Source organism: Eumetopias jubatus, unplaced genomic scaffold, assembly GCF_037043125.1.
Source record: "Eumetopias jubatus isolate StellerSeaLion01/CBP00866 unplaced genomic scaffold, mEumJub1_p1.0 scaffold_2, whole genome shotgun sequence".
In the NCBI taxonomy this organism is placed as follows: Eukaryota; Metazoa; Chordata; class Mammalia; order Carnivora; family Otariidae; genus Eumetopias; species Eumetopias jubatus.
Window position 1 is genome coordinate 79,757,498 of NW_028274808.1, and position 14,801 is coordinate 79,772,298.

The window sequence follows — 14,801 nt, forward strand, 5'->3', positions numbered from 1 at the left end:
GTGTCGTAAGGACCAAGGACAAGAACTTCTGTAAAGTATTTTTAACAGGGCTTAGCACATACTAATACTCAATAAGTGGTAATTATTATCAATATTATTATTGATATATAGTAAAAGATAAGACTTTAACATGCTTTTTTTCCCCAGATGGCTAAATAGCACTATTTTTCCTTTTCCCATTATACTCAAAGTGATTTGTCTATATTACATTCTCATACAGTATAACACCTGTTTCTGGCTTTCCCATTTATTTCTCAGTATATTTATATGTATGTGCCACACTGTTTTTTGTTGTTGTTGTTTTTAGTTTGGGGAGGAGGGAACAGAGGGAGGGGCGGAGGGAGAGGGATGGAGAGAATCCCAAGCAGGCTCCACACCCAATGTGGAACCCAGCGCAGGGCTCCGTCCAGCGACCCTGAGATCATGACCTGAGCCAAAATCAAGAGTCAGATGCTTAACTGACTGAGCCACCCAGGCACCCATGTGCCAGACCGTTTTAAATACTGTAGCTTTACAATATTTAACACTATTATATAGGAAGAGTATGCATGCAGGAAACATAATTCTTTTTTAAACTATCATGATTATTTTCTTATTTCTTTTCCCCACAGGGATTTTAGAGTTATATTGTAATTGAAAATTTAATTGGATATTGTAATAAGAATACATAGCTACATCTCTAAATATACGACTTGATAAATACCAGAAACATTTTACACGTATTAGTAATGTCACAGATATAATTTAAATGCTTTAATTTTTAGATACTACAACACTTTGAATACAAGACGAAATTGTGTTATTGGGATGATGCTAGGAGTAGGAACAGCAGAGTGAGAATTCATTAGTGAGTAAAATCCAGATTATAAATGCTTACTCAATTTCTTAGGACATGGCCAAAGGTAACATAGTCTGTTATTTCTTCAAGTGTAAGGGACACAGTGGCCAACTAGCCTCTGAAATGTGTTCATACAGCAGCCCTTGATGTCTGCTGTGACGGAGAAGAAAAGCACCCAGACCTCAGGTTTTCCTGCGAACTATGGAGAATCCGACTAATAAGGGAGAAATGCTCTCTGAGCTTGTGTTTACCACTGCATCGGCAACATTTTCATCAGCAGCTGGTGACTAAACTACTTAAAGGAATTTTTTGTGTGTTGTAATTTCAGCAATACATTTTTTTGCAATACATTTATTTTTAATAACACTGCTAAACATTTTGTTTTGTGTTTGACAGTTATTACAGGCATACCTTTATAACAAGGATGCCACGATAATTTTCATCTACTGATGGAATGAGTATTTTTATGTTTTAACAATAACGATTTGGTCCCCCAAAGTAATTGCAGATGATAGATAACAGAATGTCTGTAAAGGCTTAAATGTTCTTTAAGAAAGGGAGTCTTTTATTTCTATGATGATGGGACTCAGTTGCTCTGACAGAATGATTGCCAGAGTGTGAGAGAGAAAAAAATGGAAACCTCTTCTAAATTGTGGTAGATCAATTAAATAGGACATTAAAGAGCATTTGCATAGGAGAATATTCAATATAAAGGAACATTATAGACTGTGTTATAAAGTTCCTAACTTCATTCTTTATAGTTACTGCTATGAAAGTTAGGAGGTGCAGAAAATACCATCTAGAAGGACTTCTTGAGAGAAGTTTTGACATCTCTGTTTGACATCATAAGTTTGACATCAAGAGTCCTCTGTTTGAGGAGAATTCCAGAAAGACTTAGAGATACTTGATGGGTTTTTCAGAATCAGATCAAGGAGTGCTTCTGTTGTTGCCCTCTTTTCAAACACTGTGAAACATTTCAGGTATTGAAAGACACATAGAAAAAAAAATAACAATATTATATATTCACCACCCAGCTCAAGTGATCAAGTATTATACATATAATTGAATGGTATCTTCTTTTTTCTAATGAGAACTCTACCACTGAAAATATAGCATTTGCATGTCCTAAAATCTCCTTTTCCAAGGTTCTTTCCATCCAATATGTGCATTTCTCCTTTGTTGCCATAGGGTGCCAAATGGCTGCTCTAGATACAAATTGCCTGAGCTAAAGATGGCTAATGATCAACAAATGTGTAAAGCAATTCTAAACAGTAGGGTTAGATTGTTGATATTTTAATTCACTTGAAACTAACAACTGTCCTGGGCACCAACTCTCAAGGCTCCTTGACTTCTATTCTTTTTGAGAAAAATGCTTTTCGAAACCTTAACAAGAGTGGTGGGAGAGAACCACATTACCTGTCAACACTGAGAGCGCAGAGATTGAGGACGGTGATCCCCACCGAGGACTTTTGCAAAAAGGGGAACAGCTTGCAAAGAAATACGCCAAAGTCATTGTGATCAAAAGGCCAGCGCCCGGCCAGAAGCTGAAAGAAGGAGACACCGTGGTAAGAAACAACAGAGCTGGCATGGAATCCGTGGACACTTACATTTCTAATTATCCTCTGAACTTCTAAATTGTATTGTTCATTATGCTTTCCAGTTAGCAGGGCAGCAATACAGCATTTTTATCATTTAAAAAAATATTTTAAAGCCTTAGTCATTTTTTTTTAATTTGGAAAAATGTAGAGAATGATAAATATAATAACAGAAGAGATGAACCTTTGATCTTACGCGAAGTAGTCATATACCACCTACTTTTCATTTTTTTTCCTTCTTTAAATTTTTTTTTATTATGTTCAGTTAGTCACTGTATAGAGTACATCATTAGTTTTTGATGTAGTGTTCAACGATTCATTAGTTGCGTATAACACCCAGTGCTCAACACCACACGTGCCCTCCTTAATACCCATCACCCGGTTTCCCCATCCCCCCACCGGCCTTCCTTCTGAAACCTTCAGTTTGTTTCCCGGAGTCCAGAGTCTCTCGTGGTTTGTCTCCCTCTCTGATTTCTTCCCATTCAGTTTTCCCTCCCTTCCCCTGTGGTCCTCCACACTATTCCTTATGTTTCACATATGAGTGAAACCCTATGATAATCGTCTTTCTCTGCTTGACTTATTTCACTTAGCATAATCCCCTCCAATTCCATCCCTGTCGAGGCAAATGACCACCTACTTTTCAAAGAGCAGCAAAAGGTTAGGGTTTGGGTGACAGCTTGACTGAGAAGCAGGCAGTCATCTCTTAACTAGTTTTACTAAACCATGAGTAAAGCTAGTTTTCAAGTAGCAGTGCTGGAGGATTATATTATCTCTTGACAAGCAGCACTGTCTCTGAATTCAAGGTGATAGAGAATCCTGGAAAAAGGAAGTGGTTTAGGATGTACCGACTTGTCATCGGCTTAACACCCTTAACGCCATTTTGGACTTAGCTTTTTCTCTGTGCTGATGGGGCTGACTCTGCTTCACCAGGTGTGTCGTAAGTGGCCTTTCTTTATTTAGGCTTAAACCTCCCTTTATCATACAGACAAATGTGGTTACTCTGATCTGTTTGTAGCATTTGCGGAAAGTCTATTCTTCCATGTTGACAATTTAAAACCTTTGTTGGAAGGAAAGGATGGATACCCTCTAGTGGCTATGGTAAGTAGCAAGAACATAAAGTCCCCTGTGAGTTGCTGATACTTATCTAATTAGGTATTAGAGCAGGAGCATGGGCTTGAATACTAGCTCAGCTACCTAAAAGGGAAGTCCTTGCTGAATACATGATGCCTTTTCAAGAGTAAAAATGGTATTGATTTCCTTTCTAATTTTTGCTTAGTGACTCAGAATTGAAACTGACTCCACTCAATAGGAAACACTATCCTACTAACTTGACAAACCTGTCTTTTTCTTCTTTTTTTGCAAAGTACCTTTTGCCTTAGTGGCTCTGAGTTGAGCTTTGAATTTCTGTTTTGACATATATATATTTTTTAAGATTTATTTATTTATTTTGAGAGAGTGAGAATGAGAGAGAGAGAGTACAGGAGAGGGGGGAGGGTTAGAGGGAGAAGCAGGCTCCTCGCTGAGCAGGGAGCCCAATGCGGGACTCGATCCCGGGACTCCAGGATCATGACCCGAGCCGAAGGCAGTCACTTAACCAACTGAGCCACCCAGGCGCCCATATCTAAAAGATTATGTGAGGTTTAATTTCATGGTCAATGTGGTCATTAATATAATACTCATTTTGAAAATTTAGTAATGTAGGGCTCTCTAAAATTCTATTTTTATGGCTAAAACCTTGTGTGACTTATTTCAGAAATCCTCTTTTTAGTCTTCAAACATATTTCCCTTTCATTTAAAAAATTTTTAAATTTAAATTCAATTTAATTAACATATACTGTATTATTAGTTTCAGGGGTAGAATTTAGTGATTCATCAGCTGCAGACAACAACACCCAGCACTCATTCCATCAAGTGCCATCTTTAATGCCCATCAGGCAATTACCCATTCCCCCACCTGACCTCCCCATCAGCAACTTTCAGTTTGTTTCCTGTATATTTCCCTTTCTTTTGAACAGTTTTCTGAAAGGACCTCTGAATTGAAGAATCCAATTCCGTCTCTCATCTCTTTTTTTTTTCCTTGCACTCTGATGAGTCTTGGTTAGTATCTTCCCAGAATTTCTGCATAAACATTTGTCCAAGGACAATTGGTGGGCTCTTCACAGGAACAATGCCCTAAACTCATGACAGTTTAATGAAACTAACGAATAATTATACCATTGCTGATTGCTGGTTGTTAAGGCTTCATGCAAGTAAAGATATAAAACACTGTTTCTGAGATGAATCTCCCCCCATAAAGAGAAGAAAACATGAAAACTACTTTTTATAGAATGAAAGTTTAATATTTTGTCCCACAAGTGTAATTCTCCACTGAAGACTACAGGATGTAATTAAAACGTGTAGGGATTTTTACAGGATATGCTTTGGAACAATTGAGTTGTTACGGTTGGTTCATATCAGAAACAGAGTATCCCAAAATCCATGTGGATGGATTTCCCAATTCACACATCCAATAATGAGAGAAAAGGATGTTTCTTGCTTAACTTTTTTTTTTTTTTTTTTAAAGATTTTATTTATTTGAGAGAGAGAGAATGAGAGATAGAAAGCACGAGAGGGAAGAGGGTCAGAGGGAGAAGCAGACTCCCTGCTGAGCAGGAAGCCCGATGCGGGACTCGATCCCGGGACTCCAGGATCATGACCTGAGCTGAAGGCAGTCGCTTAACCAACTGAGCCACCCAGGCGCCCAGGATGTTTCTTGCTTAACAAGGGAGACTCTGAAGTCCTGTGAGGGTCTAAATGACAAGGGCTAAGAAAAATGATCCAGAAAAAAACACACCTGAGCATGTATTGTTTCAGACCCTTCCAATCTCAATTGAATTTTTTCCTTTTTCATGCTTGCCAAAGCTTTCAATTAGGGTGAGATGTAGAGGAAGGACTGAAGGGAAAGATATCACAGAATTGGTGGGCACCAAAAAGATCACAGAATTGTCTTTCTTTGACATAAGTAGAGTTTTGTTATTTTTGTTGTTATTTTTCCTTTCCCCAGGAGTGAGCATTGATTCTTCTTGGGAATTAAAGACAAGGGGAAATGAAAGATATCATTGGAGAGGGGCGCCGGGGTGGCCCAGTCAGTTAAGTGTCTGACTCTTGATTTCGGCTCAGGTCATGATCTCAGGGTCGTGAGATTGAGCCCTGAGTCGAGTCGGGCTCTGTACTCGGCAGGCAGGCTGCTTGAGACTCTCTCTCTCTCTGAACCCCTCCCACCACTTGCACTCTCTCTCTCTCAAATAAATAAATAAATCTTAAAAAAAAAAAAAAGAAATCATTGGAGGAAATTTCCAGACAATCACAGTGCAGAATTTTCTAACCTATATCCACTTCATTCTGAAAGGATGGATGGACGGTAACAGTCCTAAAGCAGCTGGGGGGAAGTTAGGCCACTGCCGGGGGTAACTTCTTCCTTTTCTCGTTAAAGGTGACTTCCTCAAAGAGGCCCCCATTTGCTACCCAATCTCGGTAGGTTCTGCTTATTAATCTTTTCCTCATGGAACCAGTGTGGGAGTAATTTTACATTCCAAGTCTCAGATTACTCTGGTTTAGCAATAAAGCATATACAAAAGAAAGAGGGAATCAAAGAGGCATAGAGTGTAGATGACCTATTTTTCTCTTATTTAGAAGAGGTATTTTAGAACTTCTGAAAGACCACTTACTGGGAATGCATCCTTTCTGTTATTTACTAGCATTTGAAATTGAAAACAATATTTAAAATGGTAAAAATTAAGCTGTATAGAAACATAATGAAAAGCAAACCTTCCTTCCAGTCAAAGCCCCTAAACTCTCTGCCCAAAGGCAACCATTGTTAATTGTTTAATGTTTTCTCCCAGAAAACTTCCTTTGTACATAAGAGCATATGCTCTTAAAAAAGTAGAAACATATGGAAATAATATCTTTTAACAGTCTTTTATGATCTTTTTTGCCTAGAGTACTTTTCTGGTAAGCAGTTCTATTGCCTAATTAAAAGGTTTTGATTTTTAAAAGCACATCAGTGAAAGAATTCAGACTAGGATAGGAAAAAATAAGTAACTGTATAGGATAAATCTAGACCACAGCAAAGGAATTGGTTGATTTCATTAATGTTAACAAGCTACTATCAATTCAATGAAAGAAAAACCAAACTACTCTGACAAACTGACAAGTTGGATTGGTTCAAAGGGTTAATCAAGCACCAGGTAGCCACAGCTTATTTTTGCCATACAAGGGCCTATACTATTATGAACCCTCATATTTATAACTTCCAAGGACATCACATAGTCCCTAGCACATAGTAGGTGTTGAATGAATTAATAATCCCAACTCATTAATTCAGGAAAATATTTTCATATTTTGAAATTAGATAGTACCAATTTTGCCCCGAAAACACATTCATCTTGTAATTTACTTTTTATTTTTAGAAGTTGTTTATCAGTATTCCAGAGTAGTATTTCCATTCCTTACGTTGAAAGAAACCATGCACCAGCTAATGAGTTGTTTGAGGAAGTGGGAGAATACTGTTCTATTTAAGACTGCAGGTTAAAGAGGAGCTGCCACAAACTCTTTGGAGACCTTGCAGTCTGGGCTGTGATGAGACTGTCCAGCCTGATAAGAACCACAGAGCAGACACTTGGACATGATGCACATCCTGTGGTCTAATTGCATTCTCAAGTGGATACAGAGGAACACCACAGACCAATCTCTGGGACAGTAGAGGGCAGTCTGCTGAGTATGGATTTTATTGAAGGATACTTTCCTTGGTTCTAGCCTAGGGGATTTTTCTACAGTTGAAATCCCTGATCATCACTTGAAAACTAAAGTACTTCTAAATGGCAGAAATTAATGTTGAAACTATGTCTATGTGTGGCTGATTTGGATTATGTCTAAACCATTATAAAATTGACAGGCTGCATTTTTTTAACCTGTCAAAAATAGATTTACCTAAGGACTTATACTGCATGGTACACTCATAAGCAACCTGTTTTTAGAATGACTAGATCCAAAAGCAGGATCTCTGTCCACCACTATGTTTAGTACAAAGCAATGTCTACTTGGTTGGAACCTCTCAGATATGTGCAATGTACCTGTTTATGTCAGTTTTCTGGAACATAACAACCGGAAAGAAAGCAAAAATGTAATGAGCCAGTTGGTTGATGTGAAATTTATGCCCTAAAACTCATGTACTTTCCTTATGGGCAAACTGCCTGAGTCTTCACCGCAGGATGATTTCTACTTTACCCCCAGTGCTTTAAATTTGAGCTTTCATTGTTCTTTAGTCCAGTGCACATCTAAAGCTGCTCATTACTAGGAATGCTTCAGAGTAATAGTTCTCAGTCTTGCCTGTACATGAGAATGATTTAGGGAGGTTTTAAGAATCCCAGTACCTGGGCCATGCCCCTAGACTAGTACTTCTCATCTTGGGGCAATTTGCCCCCTGAAGGACATTTGGCAATGTCTAGAGACATTTTTGGTTATCACAATTGGGTTGGGGAACAGAAGCTACTAACATCCAGCTGGTAGAGAATAGGCCTCCCCAGTGAATAATTATCCAGCCTAAAATGTCTATAGTGCTAAGGTTGAAAACCCTACTGTAGACCAATAAGCCAGAATCCTCGGGGCTGGGATACAAGCCTCAGTAGTTTCTTAAAGCTCCCAGGTGATTCCAGTGTACAGCCAAGGTTGAGAATCATTGCTCCACTGTAGTGGGTCTCAAGCTTTCACAGCATCAGAATCACGTGGAAGGCTCATTAAACCAGATTGCTGGGCTCCATTCCCAGAGTTTCTGATTTAGTAGATCTGAGGTGGGGCCTGAGGATTTGCATTTTTTAATTTTATTTATTTATTGTAGTATAGTTGATATGCATCATTTGCATTTCTAAAGAGTTCCCAGGTGATGCTGATAGTGTTGGTCCATCACCCACACTCTAGAAGCACCATGGTCAACAAAAAATGATAGCTGACAGCCAGATAGTGCAGGAGCAGAAATGGTATAAAATACAGACATATGAAATCAAACTCACAATAGTTTAGGGCCTGCATCCCAGTACCTCCTCACCCCAGCAGTCCCAAAAGGCATCAGTACATAAAAGTACAGTTCAATACCGGGTGACTTCACTGTTATGCAAGTCCCTAATATTATATAGCCTAATGCTTCAGGCCTCATCAGACTGGCACTACAGAATAAGGCTGTTTTTCCCCTCAATTCAGCTTAGGTTGTGAACTCGTAAGACTTAGGTTCAAGTCCAAGATCTACCTGTTACAACGCAACTAATGAATCATTGAACGCTACATCAAAAACTAATGATGTACTGTATGGTGACTAACTGAACATATAATAATAAAAAAATCAAGATCTACCTGTTACTGTGTGACCTTGGGTAAACCCCTGTAATTCTCATTTCTGTATTTGTTAAGTGGGGTGGTTCTCATGCCTCCAACAATGGAATGATGACCACCTGGGGCTCAATCAGAACAATGCATTAAGGAGGGCACGTAGTGCATGGAGCACTGGGTGTTATACGAAAACAATGAATCGTGGATCACCATATCAAAAAGTAATGATGTATTGTATGGTGACTAACATAATATAATAAAAATAAATTAAATTAAAAAAAGAACAATGCATATGAAAGAATTCTGCAAACTGAATCTGTACCACACATTAGTTATTTTGAATTGCTATAATTTGTAATAATAAATGGAAATGTACCATTTATGCACAACTTAATGAAAACAAGGATAATAGAAATGAATTTGCCCCTCTTTATCTATTCCAGATGTCATCTCCTGCCATTTAATGCTATTATTTGGGTATTACTTTTGTTATTGTCATGGCATCTTAATAATGGGATAAATAAAACCAGTGGCACATTTTTTGTGTGTGCTCATTTTCCTTCCAACCCATCCGGTGTGGCTGAGGGATTCTCTTCCTCCCTTCATCCACTCCACCCATCCTAGACAGGAATGAGGGATTTATGAACACAGTTGATAGTAGCTGAAAATCTCAAATTAAATGTTCTCTTCTCCTCACCATGAATTCTGGTAGTGTCACTTGGAATTGAAGATGATGGGCCAGGTACCAAGGTTCAAAAAGTGGGATTCTAAGGTTTTCTTCCTTGCTGGGGGAGGGGCTGGGATGTAGAAGTTGAATAGTCAAATCAGTAGTAAACAAGAACATCTTCCAATAACACAGACTGAGTTAATTATAAGGCCTGTTGCTGCCCAGGACAGGCCTTTAATGTGAACATGCTCTCTGGCTGTTGCAAATCTCAAATCAGATACAATAAAATAAATCACTGTGCATGACTGAGAAAGGATTTTGCTTTTCCTTTATGTTTTAATTGCTTCAGGATTGAGGCAGAGATTTTTTTTTTTTAAGATTTTATTCATTTATTTGAGAGAGAGAGAAAAGCATGAGCAGGGGGAGTGGGAGAGGGAGAAGCAGGCTCCCCGCTGAGCAGCCCGATGCGGGGCCTGATCCCAGGACCCCGGGATCATGACCTGAGCTGAAGGCAGATAATTAACAGATTGAGCCACCCAGGTGCCCCGAGGCAGAGTTTTCATAGAGATAAACAAAGTAAAAACCGTGGCTTCTACTCTATCCACACATATTTTCCTCCCACAGGCCCCTTTTGCCTCCTGACCAGCCCCACATTTGGAGTGTATGACAAATGCTGAGCAGAGCAGCACTCCGTGAACATTCTCAGTTCTGGTGCTCGGTGCCGTCAGTGACCTAGGGGGATGGGAAAGCACTTCTTTTTCATTAAAGCAAATGACTTGGCATAGCAGTTAAGAGCGTGAGCCCTGAAGCTCTCCTCGGACTGGACTTAAGGCTCTGCTATGTTCCCGTGTGCCCTTGGCTTGTTGATTAACCTCACTGCTTTTCAGTTCCTCTACAAGATGAAGACGGGGTGGCAACTACCTCGGAGGATTACTGTAGGCAACAGGTGAAGACAATCCAAACAGAGGGATCAGCAGAAGTAAGCATCTGGAAGAGTGAGCTATGTGTACAGATGATTGTTATCAGTCTCTACTTTTTGTCCTGTTCTTCCATGAGAACGTGAAGGAGGATCATCCAGGTTACCAGGGAGGCAGGGTGGTAGAAGATGACCGAAGCATAAGAGACCTCATTCTCAAGGAAATCACTACCTGGAAGATGAACAGATGGAACAGTTCCTAAAGAAGCTGTAAGCAACATCCCGTGGCAGCTCAACAGAAGGAGAAGGTGGTCTGGCACAATGGCAGAGGGAATAGGATCTGGAGTCTGTGATGTCCCCTGGCATCACTTGGACAAGGTAACTGTGCCTCAGAGAAAACTGGAGATAAAAAAGAACCTATGCCCTCCGGTGGATGTGGGTATGAAATGAATTAATCCATGCAAAGCACTCAGAACATGGCCTAGCCCATCACAGATCCTTAGTGTTAGTTCCCGTGAGGCCCTGCTCCCGCTACTCTGCACTCCCCTGGAAAACATGGAGTTGCTACTCCCTGCTGTCTGCATCTTACACTACTGAATTGTCAGTGTTTCTGTTTGCTGAGGTCTTAACTTTTTAGAATCTGAAATACATAGCTGTTGAGAACAACCAGGTGGGGACGCCTGGGTGGCTCATTCGGTGAAGTTCTGCCTCTAGCTCAGGTTATGATCCTAGGGTCCTGGGATCAAGTCCCATATGGGGCTCCTTGTTCCGCAGGGAGCCTGCTTCTCCCTCTGCCTGCTGCTCCCCCCACTTGTGCTTTTTCTTTCTGAAAATTAATAAAATCTTGAAAGAAAAAAAAGAACAACCAAGTGGAGGAGAGGAAATAAAAAGAGAAAAATACTTTTTGAAACCAGAGTTCCAAAGCCATGAAGGTTTCTTCCTTAGAAGAAAGACAGTTTACCCAAGATAATGGGCTTATTATCCTCAACAGTCTCAGTTACCTGAAGGCTGGGAATGAAAAGAAATATTTCTTTCAAATAACTATTTCCTGTAAGGATGCCAATCTAGAAGCAGGGGACCTGGACGTGTGCTTATTTTGCATGCAGAAAACCAAAGGATCATTAGGTGGAAAAGAATTAAACTTCTTTAAAGCAGTAACATCAGAAGGACTCAATGTCAAAATTACACAGGTCAGTGTCAAAGATATGTGTCAATACTTTAAGATTTCATTCATAACAGAGAGAAGATTTATGTTGGAAAAAATGAACCTGTTTTTTCCTGAATGGAGAAAAGATTTTACATATGTGTCATGACTGGAGGCTTACCTTTTCTTGTAACAAAGTGCAAGCATAGTTAATTATAGAAAATAAGTGCTCTGACCTAGACACAGAGTAAGGCCCAAAACCTATGAAAAATTTTATTGTTTCTTTTATTCAGCAGTCTCTATAGTAGTACATGCTGGTACTTATTTAAAAGAAACCTGCAGGCAAAACCAATACAGAACAAAGCAAAACAGAACAAAAGAGATCCCCACATATAGATTTACAGAGTAGCTACAAAAGACTTATCAAGAATTGGGGTTAAGTAGGAAAAAGGGAAAGTCAATGGCCTAGTTGAAGGCACGCAGCCTATTTAATGATTTAATGTGTAAAATCTTAAGAACTGGAGTTAGTCCTTCATTGTAAAGTATGTCACGTGGTCATAGGAAATTAATTATCCTATGTGTAGTTAGAAACAATGATCTAACCAAGAAATGGTATGAAGCATGAAGAAAGGGTATCGTATGTGTCTTGGGGGAGGGTAGGGAGAACACAATTGATGCTGAAGCTGATGTGTTACAGTAGCTAAGGTTGAGGTGATTTTGAATATGTAATAACAGAAAGTCATTCGACAATAAAACTTCAAGATTTCCAATAGCTGAGACATAAAGTGAAAAAAAAAATACCCAAGATGTCCGAATTACCAGTCATGTAATGAAACTTCACAGAAGAATGACATGCATTTTAACAATTCACCATTAAAGTTTCGGAAGCCTGGCTATCTTCTGGGGAAGTGCGATGTGTGGTATAGAGAGTATTAAAACCACAAAAGTTATATTAAATGGGAAGAGAGAAGAGTGGAACATCTTGAGGGGGAAGCTGGAAATCCTGACTTCCAGCTCCAGTTCTGTCGGAAATCCACGGGCCTTGCTTCCCTCCTCTGCCAAATAATCTAGTTCTGGCCCAACATTTCTTATCTCTAAATTCTTTGCCAGCTCATAAATTGTGTGATTTCTTTTTCGCATCAGAACTCCAGTCTGTAACTGGTTTCTCTGAAACTATGATCAACTCCATTTATCCCTAATCCTTACCTCAATCCTTCCCTTGATTTTGGACGATTTTTTTCCCCAATTTCTCTTTTATCTTTCCCATCTGTGACTCTTTTAGTCCTCTTGGCCCTTTTTTTTCTACCCAAAAGGATTAAGGATGTCAAAATCTGTGGGACTCCCATAGATTGAAGCGTTGTAGTTTTATACTAAACATCCGAACTCCTTGCAAGAGTGGTTCTATAATTTTTCATTCTCACCAGCCATGTATGTTTATTTTATCCATTCTGGTAGGTGTGTAGTGGTATCTCACTGTGGTTTCCATTTAATATTTCCCTAATGGCTGATGATGTTGAGCATCTTTTCATGTGTTTGTTGGGTCATCTGTATATCCTTTTCAGTAAAATTTCTGTTTCTATTTTTCCCCATTTTCTATTTGGATTTGTTGTTGTTGTTGTTGAGTTTTGAGAGTTTCCTATATATTCTAGGTATTAGCCTTTATTGGATTTGTCGATTGCAAATATTTCCTCCTAGTCTGTAGCCTTCTTTCATCTTCTTGAGAGGGTTCTTTGCAGAGTAGAAGTTTTAAGTTTTGATAAAGTTCTATTTATCATTTATCATTTTTTTCTTTTATAGATTATCCTTCAATCCTTTTATAGATTATCAAGTCTAAGAACTCTTTACCTAGTCCTAGATCCCAAAGATTTTCTTCCTTTTTGTCTCTAAAGTTTTATACTTTTACATTTTCATTTAAGTCCATAGTTTAAAAAATTATTCTTAATTGTGGCAAAATATACATAACATGAAAATTACCAAGTAGCCATTTGTCATGGGTCAGGGATATCTTTAGCAGAGAAGAGGTAGTTTGAACAGAATGAGGGGATGCACTGAGGATCAAGGAACCTAAAAAGGGATTGAATGATAAATATTAAGCCCTAAGGCACTTACTTTTCTCCTTTTATTCATTTATCCAAAATTTCTGGCTAGGCAGTAACATTTTATTAGATGTAATCAATTCTGTACCAGCTTTGTCTTCTGGACCATTTCCACAAACTATGAAATGTTTATCATTTCATGAGAGTTAATTAAGAGTTATTGCAAACAAGTAAAGAACTTGTTTGCAAAAAAAAACATAGTAGAGGTGGACTCTGGTCTATCAGCTGAGAGACTGCTTTTATTACATCAACCTGAAAGCAGAACCAATTTGAATTAGGATCTCTGTAAGATTATAAACAGCTCAGGGTGCCTAGGTGGCTGAGATGGTTAAGCGTCTGCCTTCGGCTCAGGTCATGATCCCAGGGTCCTGGGATCGAGTCCCACATCGGGCTCCCTGCTCCTTGGGGGCCTGCTTCTCCCTCTGCCTCTCTCTCTCTCTGTCTCTCATGAATCAATAAATAAAATCTTAAAAAAAAAGATTATAAACAGCTCAGTGTTCTGGTTCATACAATTGGAACTAAAAATGTTGACTCCTCACATTCTGAGAATCTATGTTCCCTGCCTCTCTCCCTCCCTCCTTCCACCTCTTCTTCTTTTCCTAAGTATATACGAACTGCCTTCTGTGTACCTGATGAATTACACCCCGTGGAAGAGTTGAGTCCCAGGGATGGATCTATCACCCAACTTTTGTCTTTTTCCCTCCAACCCCTGTAGCTCCTCCTTCTTTCACCCAACAACTGAGAAAGGGCTGATATATACAGAGAATATCTGATGCCACAAAATTACATGTACACACACACACACACACACACACACACACAGTGTATAAAAAAGGAACACAGAGCATTTCTGATCCTTTCCCTATTTTCCCCTTTGTGACATGGCCCTTTGGTCCATTATCAAAGAAAAATTCCTTGAATTTTATAGCACAGAGATAAAAAAAAAGTCATTTATTTTAAATTTTGGCCATGTAATTTAATTGGCCTATCAAAGAAATGTAAAGTGTAGTGATTTTCTGATAAAATAATTTCAAATATGTAAAGGTTTTGTCTTTAAGATCTTTAGAGAGTACATTTTTTTTGGTATGAAAATTCCCTAAAATAGATGGAAAAGTCTTCTTTACTTCTTTTTCTTAACTGAAACATGAGTGCCTGTCCAAAATCTGGTCACCTGGTTTAGTGCTG

The 14,801-nt window shown here is 38.9% G+C and overlaps 1 protein-coding gene across 2 annotated transcripts in view; it reads right to left on the reverse strand.

Moving 5' to 3' along the window:
* Positions 1-14,801, reverse strand: part of EDNRA (endothelin receptor type A) — a 54,631-nt gene that overhangs the window by 26,507 nt on the left and 13,323 nt on the right. Inside the window, exon 2 of one of the 2 annotated variants that reach the window (XM_028125268.1) lies at positions 2,255-2,382. The exons of the other annotated variant lie outside the window; for it this stretch is intronic. Within the exon in view, the coding sequence (XP_027981069.1) occupies positions 2,255-2,382 (128 nt within the window). The remainder of the gene's footprint in view (positions 1-2,254; positions 2,383-14,801) is intronic. 2 annotated transcript variants of the gene reach the window in all.